Source organism: Mycteria americana, chromosome 1, assembly GCF_035582795.1.
Source record: "Mycteria americana isolate JAX WOST 10 ecotype Jacksonville Zoo and Gardens chromosome 1, USCA_MyAme_1.0, whole genome shotgun sequence".
NCBI classification, from domain to species: domain Eukaryota; kingdom Metazoa; phylum Chordata; class Aves; order Ciconiiformes; family Ciconiidae; genus Mycteria; species Mycteria americana.
In genome coordinates, this window is record NC_134365.1 from 197555840 (window position 1) to 197577775 (window position 21936).

Consider the following 21936-nt stretch of genomic DNA (forward strand, 5'->3'; position numbering starts at 1 on the left):
TAACTCCCTGTAGGAACACTTCCTCTGCGACAGCCCGGTAGGGTCGTGGTTTTGATGAGCCAAATCTCTTGATGAGATGTGTTATCGCCCCTCTTTCCCCGGGCCGTGCTATCCCGTCACTTCCCTTTGCCGGACGCGGTGCTTCCGCAGCCAGAGAGTGAGGCAGTTCAGCTTTATCATCCAAGGCATAAAGGCATCCAAAAAGTTTTCAGGCTGGACCATAAAGCTGAAACAAGTTGTCCTAGAGTTGTGCAACCAGCAGGGCACGGGCAAAGGAGCAGGAACGTATAGCTGGGACAGGCAGGACTGTCTTTTGGCTAGCATGAAAAAAAGAATCTAAAAGATACAAAGCAAACTAAAGCATTCTTCCAGTAGTGCCACAGAAAATACCATCCCATGGCCAAACCTCTTCCAGTTGCTACTTTGATACAAAGATAATAAAAGAAGTATTTTCTCTATCCTTTGACATTCAACCACTAATTTTAAACAAAATGAAGCAAGAAAAAGTGTACAGAATTATGACCAGAAAACCTCACCTGCCTTTTATAGTGCTTACCAGGAAAACCTGGCCTAAAATTTACTTAAGCAGAGAGTATAATTACCAGGGGGAACAAGAGCTGCCCAGAACAGTGTTTCTGGAGCTCTCAGAAAAGAGTAACCATCAGGTTGTGCTCGTGCCTCACATGAACTCCGTAACTTGGAGGCCCGTGGGGTCCTGAGTGAATGTAACAGGGGAATAAATTTGCAACATAACAAAACAATTAGGAGATGTAGCTATGCTATCGTAGTATTGATTGAATGGCTATTTGTTATATAGTGTTTGTGATGTGTAGAGAGAAAAAAAAAATACCACTGTGTTACTCTTCTCCTTATTTTTCAGCCTTGAGATTGCTAGGTCCTTACTGTCTCTAGTTTTGACATCCACGTTTGCTTCTCTTCCTTTGCCATTCTCCTTGCATTTCTTGTTTTTCCTTTGCTTTCCATCATCTGCTTCCTCTCCATTCTTTTGAACTTTTTAAAAAGTATGAGAAAGAAAGAGACTTTTAAAAATAATCAGGCAGGTGAACTCTTCTCAGTCTGAGGGTCGGATTTGCAACTGTTGAAGTCTTTCTACAGTCTGACTGTTGTGGTATTTCAGCAGAGTCTCTTCTTTTTTTGTTTCAGAAACTTCTCACTTTGATTCCACCATGGAAGGACTTCCGTTGGCCACCAAGGATTTTAAGTGTGAGAAATAACCTGGAAGAAAGTAACCACTGCAGGTTTTTGGTGTGAATCTTTGGCCATCGTCCCCCCCACCCCTCCACAGCCCCCTGATATCAACCTCTCTGTCCACGTAATAAAAATCAAAACTGAGGTAACTTTTGTTGTGTGTGGCAAAAGGTCACTTTCGGAAGCCATTTGGGATTTATACCTTCTCAGTACGTCCTCGAGCGTGGTACAAAGAGATTGAGAGTGGAGACCAGTAGGCAGAAAGGAGGTGTCTGTCAGCATGAGGTGTGAGCTTCAGGCTCTGGTAGTTACTTCTCTTGTATCAGGATGCCAGAGGTTGCCCATGAACTGGTAGTGATGCCTACCTGCAGAGAAAGGTGCCTGTTTTTCTGTTGTTAATTAGGTGTCTTACCCTACTTCTGCCTGCTCTTACCTTTCATCCTGTCACTCATAATTACATCCCAGTCTCTTTACAATGTCAAGTGGAGTAAGTCTTCATCAGTCGCTCCTATTCTTTCACCCAGAGATGCACAACTTACCTTGTTTTCTCCTGAAACAAGGCTTAATGCTTCCTTCTGACTAGACTCATTGGGGACTATAGAAATAAGGAGAAAATTTCTCTATAGACCTGATTCAAACACACTGGAGGAAAGATGCGTATGGTTTCTGGTAGACTGGTAAGACCTATAACTAGCATTGGTAATCAGTGATGTGATGTTTCTGTTAGTGGTATTCCTTTTTTCATTTTTTCACTTAAAATTCTTATGATGTGATAAGAAATTTAAACTAAGAGCAGTTGTTTTCTTTTTTCCTTTTTTTGTTTTTAATATTGGGGTTTTCCTTCAAAATTAAGCATGATGATTATTCCTCAACTAGAACAGTAACCTTACCGGTAACAACTGCTACTGAGGAAATTATCCCAGTAACACAAGTGGAGTGTTGATTTCCTGGTGGAGACAAGCAGCAAAAATTAATAAAACCTTGACAGTAAAAATCTAAAATTTTGCTCCGATAAATGTCTATGGAAGGCCCACAGAGGTATCAGAAAAGTGGGAAATATTTACATATGTAGAGTGAGCTAAATTACATAGGTGATTAATTTCATCCCATGTTTTTAAAACACAATTTCATGGTTGGTTGTGGTTTTTTTTTTTTCCAAGGCATGATTGGATTCATCTATGTTCTTTTTTCTGTGGAGGCTTTAAACAGGGCAAGGTGTCTCCACCAGCCCTCTGTCACTTTTCCAGAGAAGCGCAAAACTACCCTGATGTATAGCTGTGTCCATAAAATGTGACATGTTCTTGTGCATCTGCCTTTAAAGAGGCGTTGGGATGCCCAGGAACGGAGTGCTGTGGGTAGACCCAGTTCACGATGCCGAGGTGGCTGGCACTTTCACCTGCAGAAGGACATGAGTGTAACCACAAACGGGAGGAGGAAAGCAGAAAGCAGGAGGTGTGGTGTGATGGACCAGAAAGAGAAGGGGCTGTTGGGGGCAGAAGGATCATGAAGGATCGCTATTTATGAGAAAAATGACGAGTGCTTGTGGGAATAGCAAGTAACAAAGGTGAGACGGGCAGTAGAGAATGGAGGGAGGTGAAAGGACACATCAAAAGACACCTAATTAAGTTAATAATTAAGGAGAAAATGAATTTAATCAGAAAGAGCAAGCTTTGTCAATTATGAGATAAACTGTCACACATAAGGCTGGAAATGTCTTAGTAGTGAGAGGGAGTGACAGAGAAGACAACTATCACCTCACTTATGGTGAAAAGGGTGAGAAAAGATCAATGAGAAGAGGAGAAGCAAGGAAGCTTAGGTTGTGTGTACTTGTCAGAAGCAATACTTCCCGCTTCCACAGCTCCCAAGTCTGGAATATTTATCCATTTCTTCATTCAGCTCCTCTTTCTCATCTTTCCCTGCACCCTTTTCATTGTGCACCAGCTGCAGAGCCAGTACCTGACTGCAGTCGTGCTGAAGCTCCACCGTGGTCTGAATTGCTGGTGTGTCCCCACTCTCCACTCAAAACAAATATTGCGTATACCTGTGAGCAGTTAAAGATGTATGTATTTCTAAATTGATGTTGTACCACTGGCAAAATTTACTGGCTGCACTTTTTTCATGCATTTCTCATAAGTATGTGTGATTTTTTTCCTTTCCTGGGTTGGAAACCTGCTGCTCTTCTGCTGCTCTTCTGCCAGCAGAACATTATGCAAAATGTAATGGGGAGGAGGAAGGTAATTCATGCTGGCCATAACCGAAGCTTTGGACTTACCTGAGGTACCAGTGGCAACAGAAAAATTAGTTTGATTTCAAGAAAATGCCACTCAAGGGTTAATATTTTCTTCCTACTTTTATTTACTGAGAGAGAAATCTGAATTGCCTATATTTTCTGTTACTGAATACTGACCTTCCAGAATCCTTAAAATAAAAACAGTTTTCAAAATCTCACAGTATTCTTGTACGGACAAAAGGTGTTTCATCTTTTAGTAGGGTGTTGCCAGTTTAAGTTTACTTTAAAAAAAAAAAACCTGCTATCTTTGAATTTCAAAGTTTATGTAATTGCCACTTTTTTCCCCACTTGATTCATCTGGCGTTGGTGTGCCACGTCCCAGGGAGCTGAGCTTTCGCAGTGAGCGCTCTCTTTAGCACTGTTTGCAAACTCTTGAACCTAAAGCTCCGGCGGGGTGGTGCCATGGCGGGGCGGCCCCCCTCAGCCTGGCTTCTGCCCCGGCTGGGGCTCATACTGGGTGCGGCCCAGAGAGCGAGCGTGACAGCACGCCAACCATTTCTGGTTTAATCGGAAACTCTCATTTCTTTCTTTGGCTTATGTGGTGATCAAGTTGAAGCAGGTCTGGTTTTCTGCAGGGGAAACAAATCTTGTTAAACTTCCTATAGTTTTTCATGTGATAATACGTTTGGAAAAAAGTAAAGTTGATGTAGCGAGCGTGATGCACAGGGTCATTTGTGCAGGGTAGTTATTTAGCTACAGCTGCTTGGAATCCTTGTCTGCCGTTTTGTTTGGGGGTTTTGTTGTGTGGGGTTTTTTTTGTTGTTGTTGTGGGTTGCTTTTTTGGGGTTTTTTTGGCGGGGGGGTAGGTTGACTCCAATAGCTCCATCACTGTCAAAAAAAAAAAGGAGGAAAGAAAAAGAAAGCTCGGTCCGTACCTGGGGTGCTGTGGCTGGCTCCGGTTCCCTGTCGGGGCTGCCCTGCGCTGCGCTGCGCTGCGCGGCACGGACGGGCAGCGCCCGGAGCCCAGTATTTCCGAGTAAAATACCCGGAGCCGAGTATTTTCACCGCTGGCGTGTGTTCTCCTGACTTTGAGAACTTGGAGATTAACCTTGATTTTAAATAATTAAAGATGGTATCTTGGGCTAATGTTCCGGGTAGAAAGCGAGTGCCGTAACTGGACGGGTTTGCTGTCCGCCTGACTGAGCCGCGGCTGTCCTGTGTATTTCTGTGTATGTCCTGTGTATTTCTCTTTAAGGCAGCTTTCATTTTCACGGGCGAGCCCGAGCCCCAACCCACCCTCCGCGGAGGGACGCCGGAGTTCGCCCGCCCCGTGCCCACTGCGAGCCGCCGCGGGGGGCGTGGGGCGAACCCCCGGGTCCCGCCGCCTCCCCGGGGCCGGCGCCGGGGCCAGGCTCCGGAGCGGCTGCCCCGGCCCCCCCCCCCCACTCTCCCCCCCCCGTCCAGGCCGCCGCTGGGGCCGGGCCCGGCCGCCCCCGCCTCCCCCCGCCGGGGCCGCCCCGCCGGCGCCGCGCCCGGGCCGGGCCCTCGGCCGCCGGGATGGATGAGCGGCTGCTCCGCGCCCTGGGGGGGCTCAGCCTGCAGCCCCCGCGGGGCCGCTTCCGCGGGAGGCTGGTGCTGCTGCGGGGGCTGCCGGGCGCCGGGAAGAGCACCCTGGCCAGGTAAGGCGGCGGCGCCGGAGCCCTTGGCCTTCGTGGCGGCGGCGGGTCTCTCCTCCGGCGCCGGGTCTCCGCTCCTCCGGCGCCGGCCGCTCCCCGAGCTGCGGCGCGGCTCGGCTCGGCTCGGCTCCCCCCCGCCCCGCCGCGGGGTGGCTGTGCCGGGAGCGGGGCTCAGCCGGTGCGGTGCGGGCAGAGAAGCCGGGCGGGTGCCTCAGGAGCCCTCTGCCCAGCCGGCTGCCGCTTCGGAGCAGAGGACGGGAAACGCTTGCTGCAAACCGCTGGAAGAAGGCTGAGGCACCGATTCGGAGCTGGTTTTTTGGCTCGGGAGGGAAGTGGGAGCCTCGCAGGAACCTTGAATAAGCACAGTCGTTTGGAAGCCTCCGCTGTCTTCAGAAACGGCTCAAAGCTTAATATTGCTCCAGCTACCTGTAACGCTTCATGGATATACTGCCTATAGGACTGTGTGGTGGTGTTCTGGGTGAGCCGAACCAAAAGGGATGTTTCTAGTAAGATGGACTCATCACCCAAGCCAAGGTAGTTGTTGTTGTTGTTGTTGTTTATTCTCTAAAAAGCACCAGACTGGTGCTTGTTTTGGTGGTTAATCACAAACACAGTGAAGCACTTCTTCTCCCCGACTGAAAATTGACAACAACTCTGACTTCTGTTTTCATGATGTCCTGCACTCCTGGTCAGAGCCATAGGGGTGTATAAAATGGGCAGAGGAGACTGGTCCACTCTCTGACAGCTCCAAGACTGATTAAAAATAGGTAGAAAAAAAAAAATTGGGGGGCGGTACCGCAGTCGGCGTGACACTGTGTAGCCGTAGCCTGGTGTCCCAAAATTGCACGGTCTGGTATCTCACAGCTCCCGGTGCCACCCACTCTCCATCAAAAGAGGAACATTCACCGTCTTCTCACTCGGGTTCCCATGCTTGGGTGAGGAAACCATGCTGAGATCACGGGTTGCCACAGGAAGGGCTCTGCTGTGAAAGCTGGCAGCACGAAGCCGTGCAGTACGCTGGGTTAACATACCATTTCCTCTTTCCAGTGCCGTCGTTCCTGTCACACAGTGCCTTCTGCCTCCCGGGACTTCTGCAAGACCAAGTTCTTTAATGAACAGCCAGACGCTGTGTTTTTACTGACACCCAAAGCACACGTCTCTCCCTAAAGAGGTCGTGTGAGTGCAGGCCCCTTCTCCTTCAGAGGGGTTTGGGTCTTCTCGTAGTACAGTAAGAACGTAATGATTTGGGGCCGTATTCTCAGCCAGTGCAAATAACTGACACACAATTTTTTTAGGTCAAAACACAAGATTAATTATTATTAACAGATTTACAAAATCAGTTATAAGTATTGTTTTAGTCCCCTGTGAGATGAACGTTTGAGGAACTCGTTCTGTTTCTAGCCCCTGTTAATTGTATCATTGCATTTGGCCATTCCACAGTACACAGATCAAAGGGCAGCTGTAAAAACTGCATTTAGTACCTCTCCATTAGGTACTCTGTCCAGATTATGAAAGGACTGTGCCAAGAAAATTCTGAGATTTGCTATTCTCACATTGTGTACCTTTTAGTGTTGGTAAATGCAATGTGCTAAGCAAAGCGATGTTTGCAGGAAATTACTGCAGCAAAGCTCAGTGCAAGATCCTACTGGAGGAGGAAAGTAATAGTTATTTGCAAAATCCTCGGTAAGCTCATTTTACCCATTGAAATTCAGTCTCTGAGATTCTATTCACTCACACTATCACAGCCAAATACTTGTAAGTGCCAAGATGCATGTGCACAGGTGGTCTGCCCAAAATCAGAGAGGACAAGGACCTTCAGCTGTCCCATCCTCACTTTCTCTTCTGGGTTCCTCTTGGTTGGTGGTGGCAGGGTGGGTTTTGGTCAGGTCTGCTATGCCATCTCGCAGCCAGCAGTTTCTACGCTGTCCTCTTTGCCTCTGAGTTTTGCTTACTTGGTGTTCCGTGAATTAAGATTCACGGAATCTTAATTCACGGAATTAAGCAGGGTTTTTTTGCCCGTTACTTTCATTTTCCCATTTTGGGTGTCTTTTCAGCTGCAGCCTCTCACCCTGTTGGAATGAGGGGAAGCAGGAAGGTGTGTACGGGCTGGTGTGACCTGCTGGCTGTCCTCCCGCTCTCAGAGCGCGGGTCTTCCAGCGGCAAGTCATCTGTGCTGGGCCTTAGCTGAGTGCTGGCCTTTGGGGGGGCGTAAACAGCACCTTTCCCAGTTTTATCGCTGTTAACGATGTTCTTGGTTGTCAGCGTGTACTGTTGTTTTAGCCTTTGCTCTGTTGTTTCTTCCGGTGCTTTCAGACACACCTCCATTCGTTCATTCTTTGTATCAGCCAGTATTTCTGTTACAACTTGTACATCTTGAAAGTGCTCAGAAGCGTCACAAACCGTGAATGTTATCACTGGTGACATGGCAACTCGCTGATAATTCCAGCAGAAAGGCCTCTTTTCAGTTCATCACACAATCCTGGGAACAACCCCAGGTCCGTGACTCGTCTCCCTGACCTTTCAGTGTCACCTAGCACACTTTGGACACAGCTTTGTAAGATTTAGTTACAGCATCTTTGTTAAAATGGTTTCCCCATCCCGGTTGCTCCCCCAGCTCAGAGCAGCATGACATCGGTATGGATCAGTTCAGGTCTAGTTTTTGGTTTCTGGTAAAGACAGCAAAGGATTCACCTGTGATACATTGAATAGTCAAGGCAGAACGAGGAGTCGGTCTACTCATCACCAAGCTCCAAACCTTTCCAGTTCCTTCACTGTTGAGAGTATGCTTCCCTGAACCACATATTTTAGGTGACCCTAACCACCTCCCTCGAACCGTTCACCATACGTCACCACCAGCAGAGGCGGGTAGGAGAAGAGGGGTAGCTGGGAGTTGCATCTCCAATAGCCTCCATCAGGCATGTGTAACACTCTCCTCCTGAATGCGTTCCCCCCGACTTCACAGTACAGATTTCATGATCAGACCTGGACAACTGCAAAGAAAACAGTTATCTGAGGTGCAGTAGTGGGTATAGCTTCCAAAAATGCCTCCAAAAAATCAAATGAGCTGCATACAAGCTCATACCTGCTTCCCCAACAGACTATTGCACAGTAGCTGTATTTCCAGCTCTTCTACGATAAATATATTGCTGTGATGCACAACTCATGTGACGTGTAACCCTCTATCTAGCAGATTTGCTCAAGCACTAGGCTGGGCATGATCAAACATGCAACTTTTCAGCCACTGCTCTTGATTTATCACTTGAGTTCATTCCTGTGCGCCCTTATGAAGCACAGAGGGAGCAATCTTCCAGAACAGGAAGGAAAAAATGCATTGGCACTGAGGCATTGCTGCTTGGCCTAATCTGTACCTTCTTCAGTTCCCTCTGCTGCTTTTGCCCAGTTTGTCCCTGCACCTCCAGCCCTGGGCCAGCCCCGCCGCTGTTACCAGCACCCCGACCCTGCTGCAGAATTGCAGCTCGGACAGGGTTCGTGGACTTTAGCTCTGCAGCTCCGCTTCCAGGTGGCCATGTAAAAATTGTAAACATCTACCTTTGTATGAAACCGCTTCAGGTGGTTCTCCTGAATGTGTTTATCAAATATGACACGCAGCCTGTTGCTTTACAAAATCCATCGGCGGCTCTAACCCCCACGGGTGAGACACAGAGGCACGTACGTGCTCTGCCAACAGCGCAGCGCTCGGCTGGCAGGCTCCCGCCGGGGCAAAGTCCTCAGGGCACCAGAAGCTGTTAAAACACAGCAGGCAACTGATAGCACTGGGCATGTGCTCCTGCTCTCACAGTTCTGGTTTTCTGCCGAAACTAAGGCTTCCAAATGCCACGGGAACACTTTGTGTTAGAAAGAGTGACCAGAGGAATTGGTTGTAGGTGGTGTCAGTACATACGTGCTCTCATCTCCATTGCATTGGAAGTAGCTTGAGAAGTTACTGGCTCCAAGATCTGCCTGACATACTGTTCTGCTAGCTTCTGAGCACTGAAAATGTTCCTTCCAATCTGCTTACTGGGATCAATATCAGAAATTAATTTATTTTCACAGTTTCTGATGGAAAAACATGACAGCCTATGAAATACAGTTACGGATTTTTTTTATTTCCAGTGATATTACTAGTGATCATGGAGACTTCTCCCAAGTACTCCAATGCATCCAGCTAGTTGAAATCCTGAATAATTATTTTGTTGTCTATATATACAGTTAAAAATCTGAAACGATTGTTTGAAGATGCTCTTTAGAAGAAAGTGGACTTCAAAATGTATAAATCGTGGGAACAGATCTTCAGATGAATAATGTAGAAGACTCCAAAACCACGTATCTATTCACTGAGGCAGTTGTTACAATGCTGCTGTGGTTAAACAGAAACACAGCTGTATTTTCAACAGAAAGAGTCTCCTTTTTTAATCTCAGCACCCATCCTAAATGTGAGCAGGTGAGACAGCAGATGAGTGTGCACCAACACTAGCCAAGTTGTTCAGAAGCATCCTTGCTGCCGGGGCTGCTGGTGGGGTTGGTGTGGGCAGACAGCGACGCTTGTCCGCTGCCCAGCCTGATGTTTCTGGGGGTCCCAGGCCCTGCTGGTGGACACATGAAGTTGCTGCTGTTGTCTCACATGTGAAGAAGAGCGGAAATGTCTGTAAGCTTTTTTTTTCCCCAACTGTATCAGCCAGTCTAATGCGATATGGTATCTAGGGTGGAAATGTGCTTCATCTTGGGGAAGGGGGAAAAAGGGTTTGGAGAGATTTATTGCAAGCAGAGGAAACATCCCCCTTTCTCTTCTTATTTTCTTATCCTTCCTATTTTCTGAAACAGCAGCAAACTTTCCTTTAGCAAGATATAGAGCATACCGTATTTTGTATCTACTGCAAGACAGAGAGCTGTAACACTGTGCAATTCAATGTCCCAAGTAGGCAAATTAATACTGAACCTTTGACAGATACTGCTTATCACAATGCAGGCCTTCAAGTTCAGTGGCTTTTTTAAAAAATGCAAACATAGCTCGTATGTACCCTTTGATCTTGCAAAGAGATTTCATTTTTCTTTTCCTCCTAAGTATGCTTTATGCTTACCGATCTAACGGCAATGGGTAATTTTCTTTTTACAGTGCTGCTCAAAATTTATTAATTAATAACGTTGGGCACAAGTCCTCCCATTTTGCATAGCTGGTGTATATTTTGCTAAAATATAGACATTTTTATTGCGTACAGTGATTAGGAGCCTGATGTGATTATGTAAAACCTTTCTTCTAAACCAACTTGTGGTCCTGTGTAGATCGCAGAAGGCTTATTTCTCAAGGAACATACTAAAGAGGTTTGGGTGCCCTTTGAAATTATAAGGGGCAGAAGAAGGAGGATTTTTGTCAGCTTCGTGGGCAATAGGGGATTACAGAAAATGGTCGTAAACTTTAGTGTCAGCTTGGTTGTTTTAGAATGCTAAAAGTTAAAAATGGCAAAATAAGCAGAAGGTAAAACATCTTTTTCTCACTTAATGTTTCTTATGTTGCTGTTAGTAGGAGTTTGTTTGGTATGAATATAGCAAATGTGACAGTAATTCATAGTTCTTAGCACATTTTGTGCCATATTTTTCTTCCTTTGAAGCACAAGTTTTATCTACTTTAATTACCAGTGGTATGCGGATAGTAGACAGAGTTTACAGATAATCACATACTATTTAGATTGCTTAAAGGGTTAATATTAAAGCTGGCATGCGAGTCTGCACGTATGTGTTAAACATTTCGTAAGGTACCTGCTAAGAAAATAATTTAAAAAATTTGCACTGATTGAGAACATTTTTAAAGGAAACATTGAGCAAGAAAAAAAATAATCTTGAGATCTTTTATTATTATGTACAATTTTATGTGCATATTAGTAGTTAAAGGGATGACATATTTTAGCAGAGTCAGTTTTTTAAAGGAGAGATTGTGATGCAGATGGGTAAAGCAGTGGGAAAGGTGAGGTGCTGAATTATAGCGAGAGCTGAATATATCCGTTTATCAGCGCAAGAGTGACCAGATAAGCAGTAGGTGCTCCCGTGCTTTTCATGATAAGAATTCTTTGCCCAAAATTAAAGCAAAAATAATTTGACTGTTTGCTAACAGTTTGCAACATGACTTTTGTTAGATGTGTTTGCCCAGCAGTAATTATGTGAATAAAACATCTCTTTGGAGCTAGAAGATAACAACACGTAGGTGCTAAATGATAGGTCAGTGAGTGGCTGCAGCCCAGCCCTGGCCGGCCCGTCAGCAGTGAGTCTCTGCTCTCCGTGCTGGTTGCTACCACAAATTAGCATTAATTAATCAGCAGGTGATAGAAGTTACAGTGGAGGCGGAACCAAGTCAGAAGCTGACCTTTATTCAGCTAAATGCAACATGCAATCCTAGCAAAGGATTGCTGCTAGCAGGCAGTTTAGGATAAAACTCGTAAGTAAACGGTAAGGACGGAGCTTGCGAGGGCACATTTAAGCCTTTTCTGTCTGCGTGTCTGGTTTTTGCCGATAACCTAGAGGCACCTTTTCCCTTGCTGTTGCTCAATTAGATAAGACATTGAGAAATAGTTGTTTCGCATGGGGATGGAAGAGAAGCGTTTTATCAGGGAAGCTGAAAATGAGTCCCAGGGACTGGAGACCATGTGGGGTGTGAGATAGCAGGGCAGCAGCATTCATGTCTGAGAGCCACGAGATTTCTGGATTGGCCTGACTTTCTTTTCCAGTGACATTTTGGGCCTTACGGAGACAGAGAGCAGTGACATGATGCCATGGGCTCCCCCTCACTTCTTGCAGAGACTCCCCCCCGCCCCAACACTCCCTTGGTTGAAAAGAATAGACAGTTCAGTCCATGGACACAACCAAGTCTGGCTTACACACAAATGGGAACACAATTTTGCATTAAGATTTTTTTTTAATGCTTTCTAAGGACTGGCAGAGGAATGCTTCATATTTAAGCCACCACGTAAGCCAGTCACTGTCTGCCAGGCAGCTGGTCACCTTACAGCAGGACACGTGTCCACCCTCCGTGGGCATCCCGGGTCTGAATGAGCATCACTGTGGGGGACACATCAGTGTGAAGAGAAGGGGGATTGCCACTGACCACAGGGGACCAGTCTTATGGATCTGTTGCATTTGGAGCTGCCAATCTAGGCAATTCAGATTTGTTTATAAAACATATTTAAAAGCTGAAAATAAACAAAAATGACTCAACTCTACAAGAGGAGGGTTAAATAAAACAGGGACAAGTGAAAAGCAGAAAGAAACGTAAAAGTGCGACAAATTATAGGAAATATTGAGTAATCACTCAGATACTTGTTTGCAAATTAAAAAAAAAAGTGCTCTGTGCTTTATAGCCAAAAGAAAAAAACCCCAAGACAAACTGATGGTAATATAGACCATCTTTACTAAATGAGAAATCATTCCTCCTAATTATCTTCAAAAATCTCTTTCTAGCAAAACTCCCGTGATCAAATTGTCTTTTGAGACTAACCTGGGATTAGCAGGTTTGGTTTTGTGGTTTGGTTTTTTTTTTTATTTACAGTCATACATTCTCAGAGAACTCTAAAAGAAAACTGAATATGTTAATATGATTAAAGACTCATGTTGGGAGTCCATTGTAGATTTCTCTGCTGAATTAAAGAAAACAAGGCCATGCCTTTAAGCTCTATTCCTTTCCTCCTATGTGTCCATCTACTGATTACATTACTTTCAGATTCTTTAAGCAGGGATTTTTTCCAAATGAAGCACTGTGCATATTTGCAGAGCATTCATATGGCTCTTGATTTAATGTTCTCTATTAAAGGCATGCATTAGCATATACTAATCCTGCTTTCATCTTTTGGGTTTTTTTCAGACAACTGAAACGTGACTACCCCAGTGCTGTAGTTCTTAGTACTGATGACTTCTTTATCGAAAACGGTGTATACGTGTTTGAGCCTGACTTCCTAGAGGATGCACACAAATGGAACCAAAAGAGAGGTGACTGAAATCGATTCAGGGGTTTTGCAGAATAGTTTCTCTTTTCAGTCTGACTTTAAACTTTGCCCCCAAAATAAAATATGGTGTCATACACTGAAGTTCATGGGGTACCGGTTAAAAAAATACATTTACCACTTCTGATTTTATTTCTTCTGACTTAGAAGAGAAAAAATTATGAATGAAAAAATGTTGGTGATGATTGATAGATGTTATTTTAGAAAGTAAACCGGTGACTATTAGGTAGCACTGCTGAAGCTCGGTAACAGCAGGTGGCATGCAAATACCAGCGCAGCAGCTGCTCACTACAGCTCTACGCACCGCATCCTTCAGACAGTAACTTCTTAGATGTCTGTCCTGTCTTGGAAGGGGGTGTTACTGGGGGAGTTAGTGATAGCCAGGGGGAAAACATGCAAACGTAATTGTAAGCTTGAGAATGAAACAACCCAGGTCTCTACTTCAGAGAGAAAAATGTAACATGCTTTTGTGGCTGTGCGCTGAACTCATTTCTAGCAAAGGAAAACACTTCGAGGTCATGTAACAGAAATCTTTTGCAAATAACAGTCATTTTTAGCTGTTGTAAATACCTAGTGTGGTGATACCGCTAAGTGTGTTCCACAAGAGGTCCAGCTCTTACTACTGGGCACAGCCAGTGGCTGCATCACCTCCTCCAGGAGAGCACCTGCTGGGCACCGACCTCTGCTCACGTTTGGGTGGTAGCTACAGACCCAAGTCCAGTGAGGAACCAACCGTGCCAGCAGTGGGCAAAGAAAGGACGCTTTGGGGCTAGTAAGACCTGGCTTGGTCTGTTACTTAATATATGTTAGCTTTACTTCATATGTTACGTTACAGCACACAAGGCAATGAAGAATGGGAAAAGCCCGGTTATTATTGATAATACCAACATCCATGCTTGGGAAATGAAGCCGTATGTGATGATGGTAGGGAAAGCACTTATTTATTGCTTTTATATGCTCAGCTATGACATTTAAGAGGTGATCTTACTGAAACGGTTCTTAACATGGCTGAAAAGAATTACTTCTGTTTTCCCTTAGTTCTCTAACTATAGTTAAGGATTGCTAGCGTGACAAAGTGGGGGAAGAGGTGCCAGTGTCAGCTATATACCTCAGTGAAGGCAAAATTACTTGAAAAGATTAAGTGTCTTTGAACTTGCCCTGTAACTTCTTGATGATCAGGATGTCATCCCCTTCCCCAGTAGTGACATGAATTGAACAGTTCCCAAACTATTTGTTGATAAATATATCAAGATATGACTTACTTACAATTTTAGTTTATGACTTGTGAAAAATACACCATAAAGAGTCTTCAAAGACACATTGGTATCTCTTGTCAGGAGTTCTGGCAGAGATGGCAATATTTTTAGTACAGTTTCATCATGTGGCCTGTCTGCTAACATTATACTCACGCTTCTGTTCTGGGGTTATGGTCTTATCAGTTAAGAAATTTGGGTCTAAGTATCACTTATATGGGAGCACAAAAGAGGCACGAATTAATAGTGGTGCTGGAAAGCCTGGACATGCCACTCCAGTAGCAGAAGTTGTGAATGCTTGTGGGTGACTATGAAGTGAGTGAGAGAGCACAGTCAGAGCTGGGCAAGATGTAAAAAAGCCAACAGATTTCCCTGCCTCCTTTCCCCCAGTCAAAACCCTAAATAAACCTAAAGTGTAGACTTAGTGGCTGGAACTAGCATACTGAGAGATGTTGACCTCATACTACCAGAAGCTCTAGATTGGCCTGGCCAAATTGTGGCTCTCGAGCCACCTGTGACTTCCAGAGAGTTCAAGTACCAGGATGCCGTTGCTGTGGGGGACGGGGACTGGAGGCAATGCTGAGGCAGGTTTTGCTGGGAGACCCAAATCCTTTGATGTAGAAGGAAATGAACTAGCTGGGACTCATACCAGTACCTTGATGGGAGTCATGGTTATCGTCCTCTTTCTGGCTCCTGGTACATATGATATGTCTCTTAACCTGATAAAATCTCAGGGGGTCTGGCAGATTGGCTACTCCTGAGCTCAGGAGCCATACCTCTAAAACTTCTGTGTACTTCTTCAGGCACGTGAAAATAGATATGAAGTTATATTCCAAGAACCAGATACACCCTGGAAGTTCAATGTTCAAGAACTGACGAGGTACATCTTTTTCTCTTTGATATAGCAGACAGCTTCTCATTTTATTGCTGTGCTCTGAGAGAGGTCAGCACTCTTCCTCTTCATATACCCTAAAAGGTAACCTAGTAAATGACAACAGAAGGATTGCCGTGGAAAATTTCTGTTACTCAGTACCTGGTCTGCAGTGAATTCGGCCCTGAAAGAGCCTGACTGTGCTGAAGTGAGTCAGGCAGTAGAAAAAGCAACCCCTCTGAAGCATGTATTTATACTGCAAGCTTCTTGGGGCAGGACCCCTGATTTTCATTCTGTATTTTGAGCAGCACACTCTCTATTTGGGCACAAAATGTATCTAAGCACTACAGACAATATTCAGAGGTCTGTTCTTAAAAAAGGTAACCATAACAAATATTGTCTTGCAATGGTGGGATGCTACATTAAGTGTGGTCAAGAAATGGGCTTCTAGAGCATCTTTCTAAAGATCTTAATGTGCACATGCAAAAGGGGTACAATGAATGTACCAACTCTGCACTGCATAATGTGGTAGGGTACAGAGGCAGCCAAATACAGCTCCAAGTATGTTAGTTTGGCTAGTGGATGCAGGGTTAATGGTTACATCACTAAAAAACTCCATGCAGGCTAATTTTCTAGCCTTTAACCAACCAGCTGTAAACTGTGTTACAGTGGCAAGTGCACTCCCATCAACTAGATCCAGAAACTAACACATGCTAACTTACTTGTTATTGCAAGAAAACAGGGCATGGGTAATTCATTCCGACTGACTTACTTGTTTTGTACCAGCTAGGAATTCTAGCCAAAAATCAGCACTGCTCCTTTTTGTGTGTGACAGAGACGAATAGCAGAGGGCCATGGCCCAGAGCGCTGGCGGTTCCAGGGTGAGGTAGGACATGGCAGATGGCAGCCGATGGCTTGGGGCTGAAAGCAGGCGAGGACACCAACAAGCCTTAGCAGTCAACTGCAAGTGTCAGCTCTTGCTTCACCAGCACCAGCTGGGAGCCATTTGCAGGGCATCACTGCAGAGGCAGACTTTACTTGTAATCATTCATTATAGGGTGAGCTACTCAGTACCTTGTATTTTGTTTTATTAATCATTTGAAACAAGTCAGCTTTTTACAGTAGCACTGTAAAGCTAATTCAAATACACTCAGTTTGGAGCAGCTCTTTGGCAAATGATTCAGGGACAGCTGAAGGTTGCTTCCCGTCTGGTTCCACATTGTGTCTTTACTGGCAATACGGTTTGTGCCGATTGCTGGTCCCAGGTGCAGGCTGCACATGTGTGTAGGGCACTGGCTGCTGGAGGACCTCGTGTCTGCTTCACACGTGGGATGCTGCAGCTGGCAACCTGCTGCGTTACTGTCACCTTAATTCCACCAGGGAAAAAACATGTTGAGCAATGCAGGATTTGCACACCACAAGACTTTGAAAATATGGCTGCAGGACAAACTTAGATTCTAGATGATGAATTGTGCCTAATAGAGCTAAATGGCAAAACCAAAGATATTCAGAGTTTGCAAACTCACAGACAAGTAGAGATCCCTGGTGGTCTTTGGAAAAACAATTCCAACTAATGTGTCAAGAGACTGCAGCCATTTGTGGTCTATCCAGAAAGCCCTGCATGTTTGAGCGTCCTGTTCCCCTCCCTCTCAGGCCTATCGTCATTTACAAATCTGCCCTGGAGCGTGAGCTACATCAGGTGTGATTTTTTTTCCCCACTTGCACTCAGACAAAGCAACAACAGGTTTCTGACCTCTGTACTTGCTGATCATGACTCAGTGTCTGGGCTATCTACAGCCCTTGTTTGCATTTCTCCAGATTTATAAAAGCTCACCCTGAGGCTAACAAGCCGTTAGCACTAAAACCCACATAAAATAATAGAGATCTTCTACATAGCTCTTTCTTACCTGGCCTACATTTCAAAGCATTTGTCTAACTTCTTATGTCCTGGCTGCCCACAAAAATACTTGCATTACATTTTTCAGCAGTCACAAAAATATTAAGAAGTAGGTGGAAGTGAAGAACAATTTGGCAAAAAAGGGCTAGAAATAGAGCAGCAGGGACATGAAGCATTATCCTGAACATATCAGGAACTTTAGCAAGCTTAAGATAACCTCTAATACATGGGCAGCTAAATACTTGTATTTTCTGTTAATGTTGACGCTACAGAAGAAATACTCATCATGTCCCTCGAGAAAAGATACAACGGATGAAAGAACAATACGAGCACAATGTTACCTTCCACAGTGTACTTCGGTCTGAAAAACCAAGCAGAGATGAGAGAAGCTCCAGTGGACCAAATGCAGCTTACAGCATGGGTGCCCATTCCACCCCCCCTCCAGCCTTCTCAAACAGAAGACCTCATGTGGCACGTACAAACAACATGAGGTTTAACTGAAGAGGTGGAGTCCTCAGTGTATTTTAATTATCAGGGTATAAAAGTCTCTAGTTTTACATTTTTTTTCCTAAACTGTTTTTTATTCTTATATTTTTCTACTACATTTCTAAATTACTTCTTACTCGTCTTTAAATGTCACTGGATTATGATCTCACAGCTCTACATGACTGATCTAAGAGCACTATTCCCAGTACAAACTGTACTCCCTCTCATGCCTCTTCCTCCACGAAAAGCCATTCAAGCTTATGGTGAAATTTACTGGCTGTGCCACAGGCTTTTCAGGTTTTTTCCTGCATCGCGCTCTGTCACTAATAGATTACAATAAATATTCCTAAGTTCATTCTTTCTTACAGACCATGTGGCCAATTCCTTCTCCATGCAGCTGTCATTTCTTCCCATTTTAATATGTTATATCTGGCTGTATAACCTTTTGCATCTTCCCACTCCATCTTGCCTAGAGCATTACTGCTAGCTTTAAGGGAGGCAAAGTGAATGGTGGAAAAGATAGCTCTAACGAACTGTAGCAAGATTTGGTGCTGTTCCCCATCTACACCTCTGCTGTCTGGATTCATGCTGGTCTTACCTCAGCTCTATCACAGCCAAACAGCTTATCCAGCCTGGAGGTGAAACACTTTAACACACCAAATGGAGCCCTTTATCTTGCCAATACATAGGAATTCAGCTGATCCTGAGATGAGTCCACATATGGAGGCTCCTAAAAGGAAACATTAGTGTTAGGCTAGTGCTTGTTAACTTCTAAGTAGGAACAGGGCTACAGGAGCAGCTCTGAATAGCTGAAGCACAAGGCTACCAAACTAACTCAGAAGTACAAAATAATGACTTAAGAAAGGAGGAAAAAAAACTTTCTTGTAAGGGGAGAAATAAACTCCTTCAACCACTAAGTGCCATCACTGATGGATGAGTGAGAAAAGAAGCTATCCTGCAGTAGTTTTATCCATGTTGTTAAATTCTGCTGATTATGTCCTTATCAAGAAGCCTCACCAAACATTTTTAAAACTCAGAATTTGTGATGGCAATTTTTTTTTAAGTAGGCATGGATTATTAGGCAGTGCTTATAGAATAGGGCAATAGTGAGTTATTTTGCAGTAGGAAATGAAGACAGCTCACATTGGACCTTAAGAAATATGGCTACTGCTGCTATTCATCTAGCAATTTAGCAGACAGAGAAGCATAAGAGGTATAAATAAATATACTGTTTCTGGGCAAAAGCCAAGCTGTCTTCAGGACACAGTAGATGTACAAGATGAATTGCATTTTATACTCAAGCTGCATTTAAAGAAGCAGTATCATTGTAAATAACTCTGAACCTAGGGAACCCGGCTCTGCAGTATTGCACAAAGGCTTACAGAACTATCAGCAAGCTTGTGTCGGCCCAGTACAGTTCTCCAGTCCTGCTACAATGTCCAGCTTGGTGACAGGAGCCACCCCCAGTTCAACACTTGAGCCAAGTAGATGGCACAGGACCCCTGAAAGGTTGCCGAGTGGGAAGCTGGTGGTCTCAGTTCTGAAACATCCTCCCTCCTTTGACCCATGCCTGGTGGGAAGCAGCAGGGCAAGGGGCAGGCTTGACAACAAACTAAAATGTGGAGTTGGCAGCTGGTCTAGCAGGACTGTTTCTCTCTCCAGTGGAGAAACTCCAATTCTGAGAAGCTTCACCTGTTGAAATTAACGAGAACAAAGTAATGAATTCAAGTACTCACTCCCAGCAGAAAGATTTGATGAAATCAAAGATCTGATTATCTTTCATGATGCTGTGGCCTCAAGTGCTTCTTTAAGAAGGAGTAGCTCAGAAACACTGACCAAGGATCTGTCGTTAATACCTTTGTATGGCATTTTGCTATGAATCAAATAATCGTAGCTGTTCTCAAAAGCTTTTAGCCCTACGTGGAAAGTTTGAGGGGAAAAGTACAAGAACTATGGCAGAATTACAGAGCAATATTTCAGAATTAAAGTGTTATGTTTGGTAACAATAAACTTAAGAGAATTGTTTATTTTGCTTTGTGCTATTTCTGACAGCCAGACAACTATTCTAATACTACAGAGGGTAACAAAACTGATTGCTTTAGACTGAAACAAAGATCCTGCTGTAATTTAAGAATACATCAGAATCAAAGCAATGGCTTACAAAATGTCATCAAACCTTCAGCCACACTGATGCTATTGTACGATACATGTTTGTGTGAGAAATGTATAATTACTCAACTCCAAATTATTTTGCAGATGAAATGTCATTTCATGAGTCGTTGTTTTTGTAATACTGCTTTATTAAATACAATCAGGATTTAATGTACAAAGTGTAAAAATCATTTGAATTTGAAATATATACAATACTGTACATGTGCATTTAGTAGCATTTTCGGGTTTTTTGTCTCTGTAGCATTCTGCAGGCTGGTAACAAGTCCTCAGGTTCCTTTGTGCATTTCTGAAGAGCCTCAGCTACTTCAGAACTGCTTTTTGATGAGTTATTTGCTTCCCCAGTAGACCTGGAACTATTTTTGGGTGAAAGATCATCAGATAAATTAGCAGCTATTGTACTGCTGTTCTCATTGACATAATCAATCTTCTTTTCTTCTGGTAAATAATTCATGAGTGCTTGTGTATTAATCATTGCAAGTTCTTCATCAGCAACCAGGTCATTCTCAGGAAGATGGACAGTTTCTCTCAATTTTCTACAGGGGGTGACATGACCAATATTCTTATTTGCTTCTTTTGATGACTTGCTATGCTGTAGACCCAAACTTCGTGGAGGCTGAAATGCTTTTTTTAAAGATGGAGAAATGATTGAACAGATTGGTGTCAGTGGTGGAGGGGCAGGTATGCAACTGAGGAAGTCCATCGCTTTTCTCTTCTTGCTGTTTTTGGGATGGTCTTCATTAATTGTAGCAGATGAAGGTGTTTTTGCTGACCCTTGTGTGACAAGTTTCATATTCGGTGTGCTAGTTGACAAAGGGCTTGGATGCTTTATTTCCATTTTAGAAGAGATCTAGTTAAAAAGAGGTAAGTTTTATGTTGAATAGAATTACCTATTTCATTAGCTTCCTCAATTACTTCCACAAAATGGGGGGGGGGGGGGACAGGACTGATATAAAAATGCTATGTCATCATTCATATCCAATTTAACTTTAGTTTGATGTCTTCTGATGATGACTAATATTATTCTTTCAAGTATAAGTGCTTGATAAATCACTGTTTACATGTACATTAAGACAGCACATTTACATTCTGTTACTGTTATCTAAGCTAAATGTATGGGAATTTTTCTGTGCCAGATGGTAAGAAATCAAAGCACTCATAAAAAGGAGTTAAGTCTTCTACTGCATTGGATGTCCTCAACGGGTTGTTAAATAAGGAAGAACAAGGAAAAAAAAATGATGAGAAAAGGGATAGAATATAGACCAAAAAACTTGGAGATAATAATACACACAAGATAGACGTTACACAGCAAATCATTCAAACACATGCTTAACTTGAGAATACCTTTAATGTCTCATGGGTTTCAACTTGGTTAATATATTTAATAAACGGATATAAACTAAACCTTCAGAATTAGATATTAGCACTGTCTCTGAAATGGAAAAGGATGCCTTATAAGCTTAAATTTAGTCCCCAGAAATTGATCTCACATCAGGGCATTTCCACCTCCCTCGCAACTAGTGGCAGGAAAAATTTTTGTTCTGACTGCGCTTAGTACTCCACATCAGGAACAACTTGCCACCAGCAGCCTTCATGGGAAACTTCAGTACTATTTAACTCAATTTTTGCAACAACTGCTGTAAAATGTAAACATTTACTAGGTGATACCTCTTCCCTTTTAAATCCTGGAAATAATGAACAATATCTAGGAAAAAAAGATCAGGAGGTAAATTCTCTAAGCAAGGGTAGGAACTGCAGAATGTCGTGAAAAAAAAAATTTACAGATCAAGATTTTTCCTTTCAGTGACATCCATGTCAGATAATCTTCACCATGGGACCAAGGAAGCAATAAATCATCTACAGGGAAAGGATGATTCATTTTACTCATATAAAATTCAGAATATTTAAAGTATGCTGTGAAAACACAGGCCACAAGGGGAGGTTTTCATGTACTGCTTGGAGGAAGAATAGTCTCACAGTTCCTCCTAGGGAATAATCCTAAACCCACACACCGAGAAAGCTTCTCATCAGCTTGCATTGCCCTGAAGAGAACCTATGGAGTGGACTGGGAGGTGAGAGCATTCACCACAGCTATCAGTATAAAACATGCTTATATCCTTACTGTATGTGCTGTCACTATAAACACAATATTAATTGCCA

General features: G+C 43.7%; 3 protein-coding genes across 10 annotated transcripts in view; 2 read left to right on the top strand and 1 right to left on the bottom strand.

The window, feature by feature from the left end:
• The window catches only part of N4BP2L2 (NEDD4 binding protein 2 like 2), a 52881-nt gene extending 49265 nt beyond the window's left edge, over positions 1-3616 (top strand). For 2 of the 3 annotated variants that reach the window (XM_075490781.1, XM_075490783.1), the window contains exon 10: positions 1165-3616. The gene's annotated coding sequence lies outside the window, so the exon portion shown is untranslated. The remainder of the gene's footprint in view (positions 1-1164) is intronic. The other variant, XM_075490779.1, reaches the window with a different exon arrangement.
• A 1295-nt stretch (positions 3617-4911) lies between these two features.
• On the top strand, positions 4912-19372 carry N4BP2L1 (NEDD4 binding protein 2 like 1). Of its 2 annotated transcripts, none has more exons than XM_075490791.1 (5): positions 4912-5118; positions 12962-13086; positions 13936-14024; positions 15157-15233; positions 17394-19372. In XM_075490791.1, exons 1-5 carry the CDS (start codon positions 4997-4999, stop codon positions 17620-17622), a joined length of 642 nt encoding a protein of 213 aa, XP_075346906.1. In that variant the 5' UTR covers positions 4912-4996; the 3' UTR covers positions 17623-19372. The 2 variants fall into 2 exon arrangements, with proteins under 2 accessions (XP_075346906.1, XP_075346907.1); XM_075490792.1 differs by lacking the exon at positions 4912-5118 and adding an exon at positions 5125-5649.
• A 268-nt stretch (positions 19373-19640) lies between these two features.
• BRCA2 (BRCA2 DNA repair associated) overlaps positions 19641-21936 on the bottom strand; it is a 43183-nt gene continuing 40887 nt past the window's right edge. For all 5 annotated transcript variants that reach the window (XM_075490787.1, XM_075490788.1, XM_075490789.1 and 2 more), the window contains one exon: positions 19641-20626. In XM_075490787.1, the coding sequence (XP_075346902.1) occupies positions 19988-20626 (639 nt within the window). In that variant the 3' untranslated portion in view covers positions 19641-19987. The remainder of the gene's footprint in view (positions 20627-21936) is intronic.

Excerpts from the sequence above, each read along its gene's own strand:
- N4BP2L1 (XM_075490791.1), top strand. The coding sequence starts at position 4,997 with ATGGATGAGCGGCTGCTCCGCGCCCTGGGGGGGCTCAGCCTGCAGCCC. Across the intron at positions 5,119-12,961 it reads GGGAAGAGCACCCTGGCCAG|ACAACTGAAACGTGACTACC; the intron begins GTAAGGCGGCGG and ends GGTTTTTTTCAG. Across the intron at positions 15,234-17,393 it reads AATGTTCAAGAACTGACGAG|AAGAAATACTCATCATGTCC; the intron begins GTACATCTTTTT and ends TTGACGCTACAG.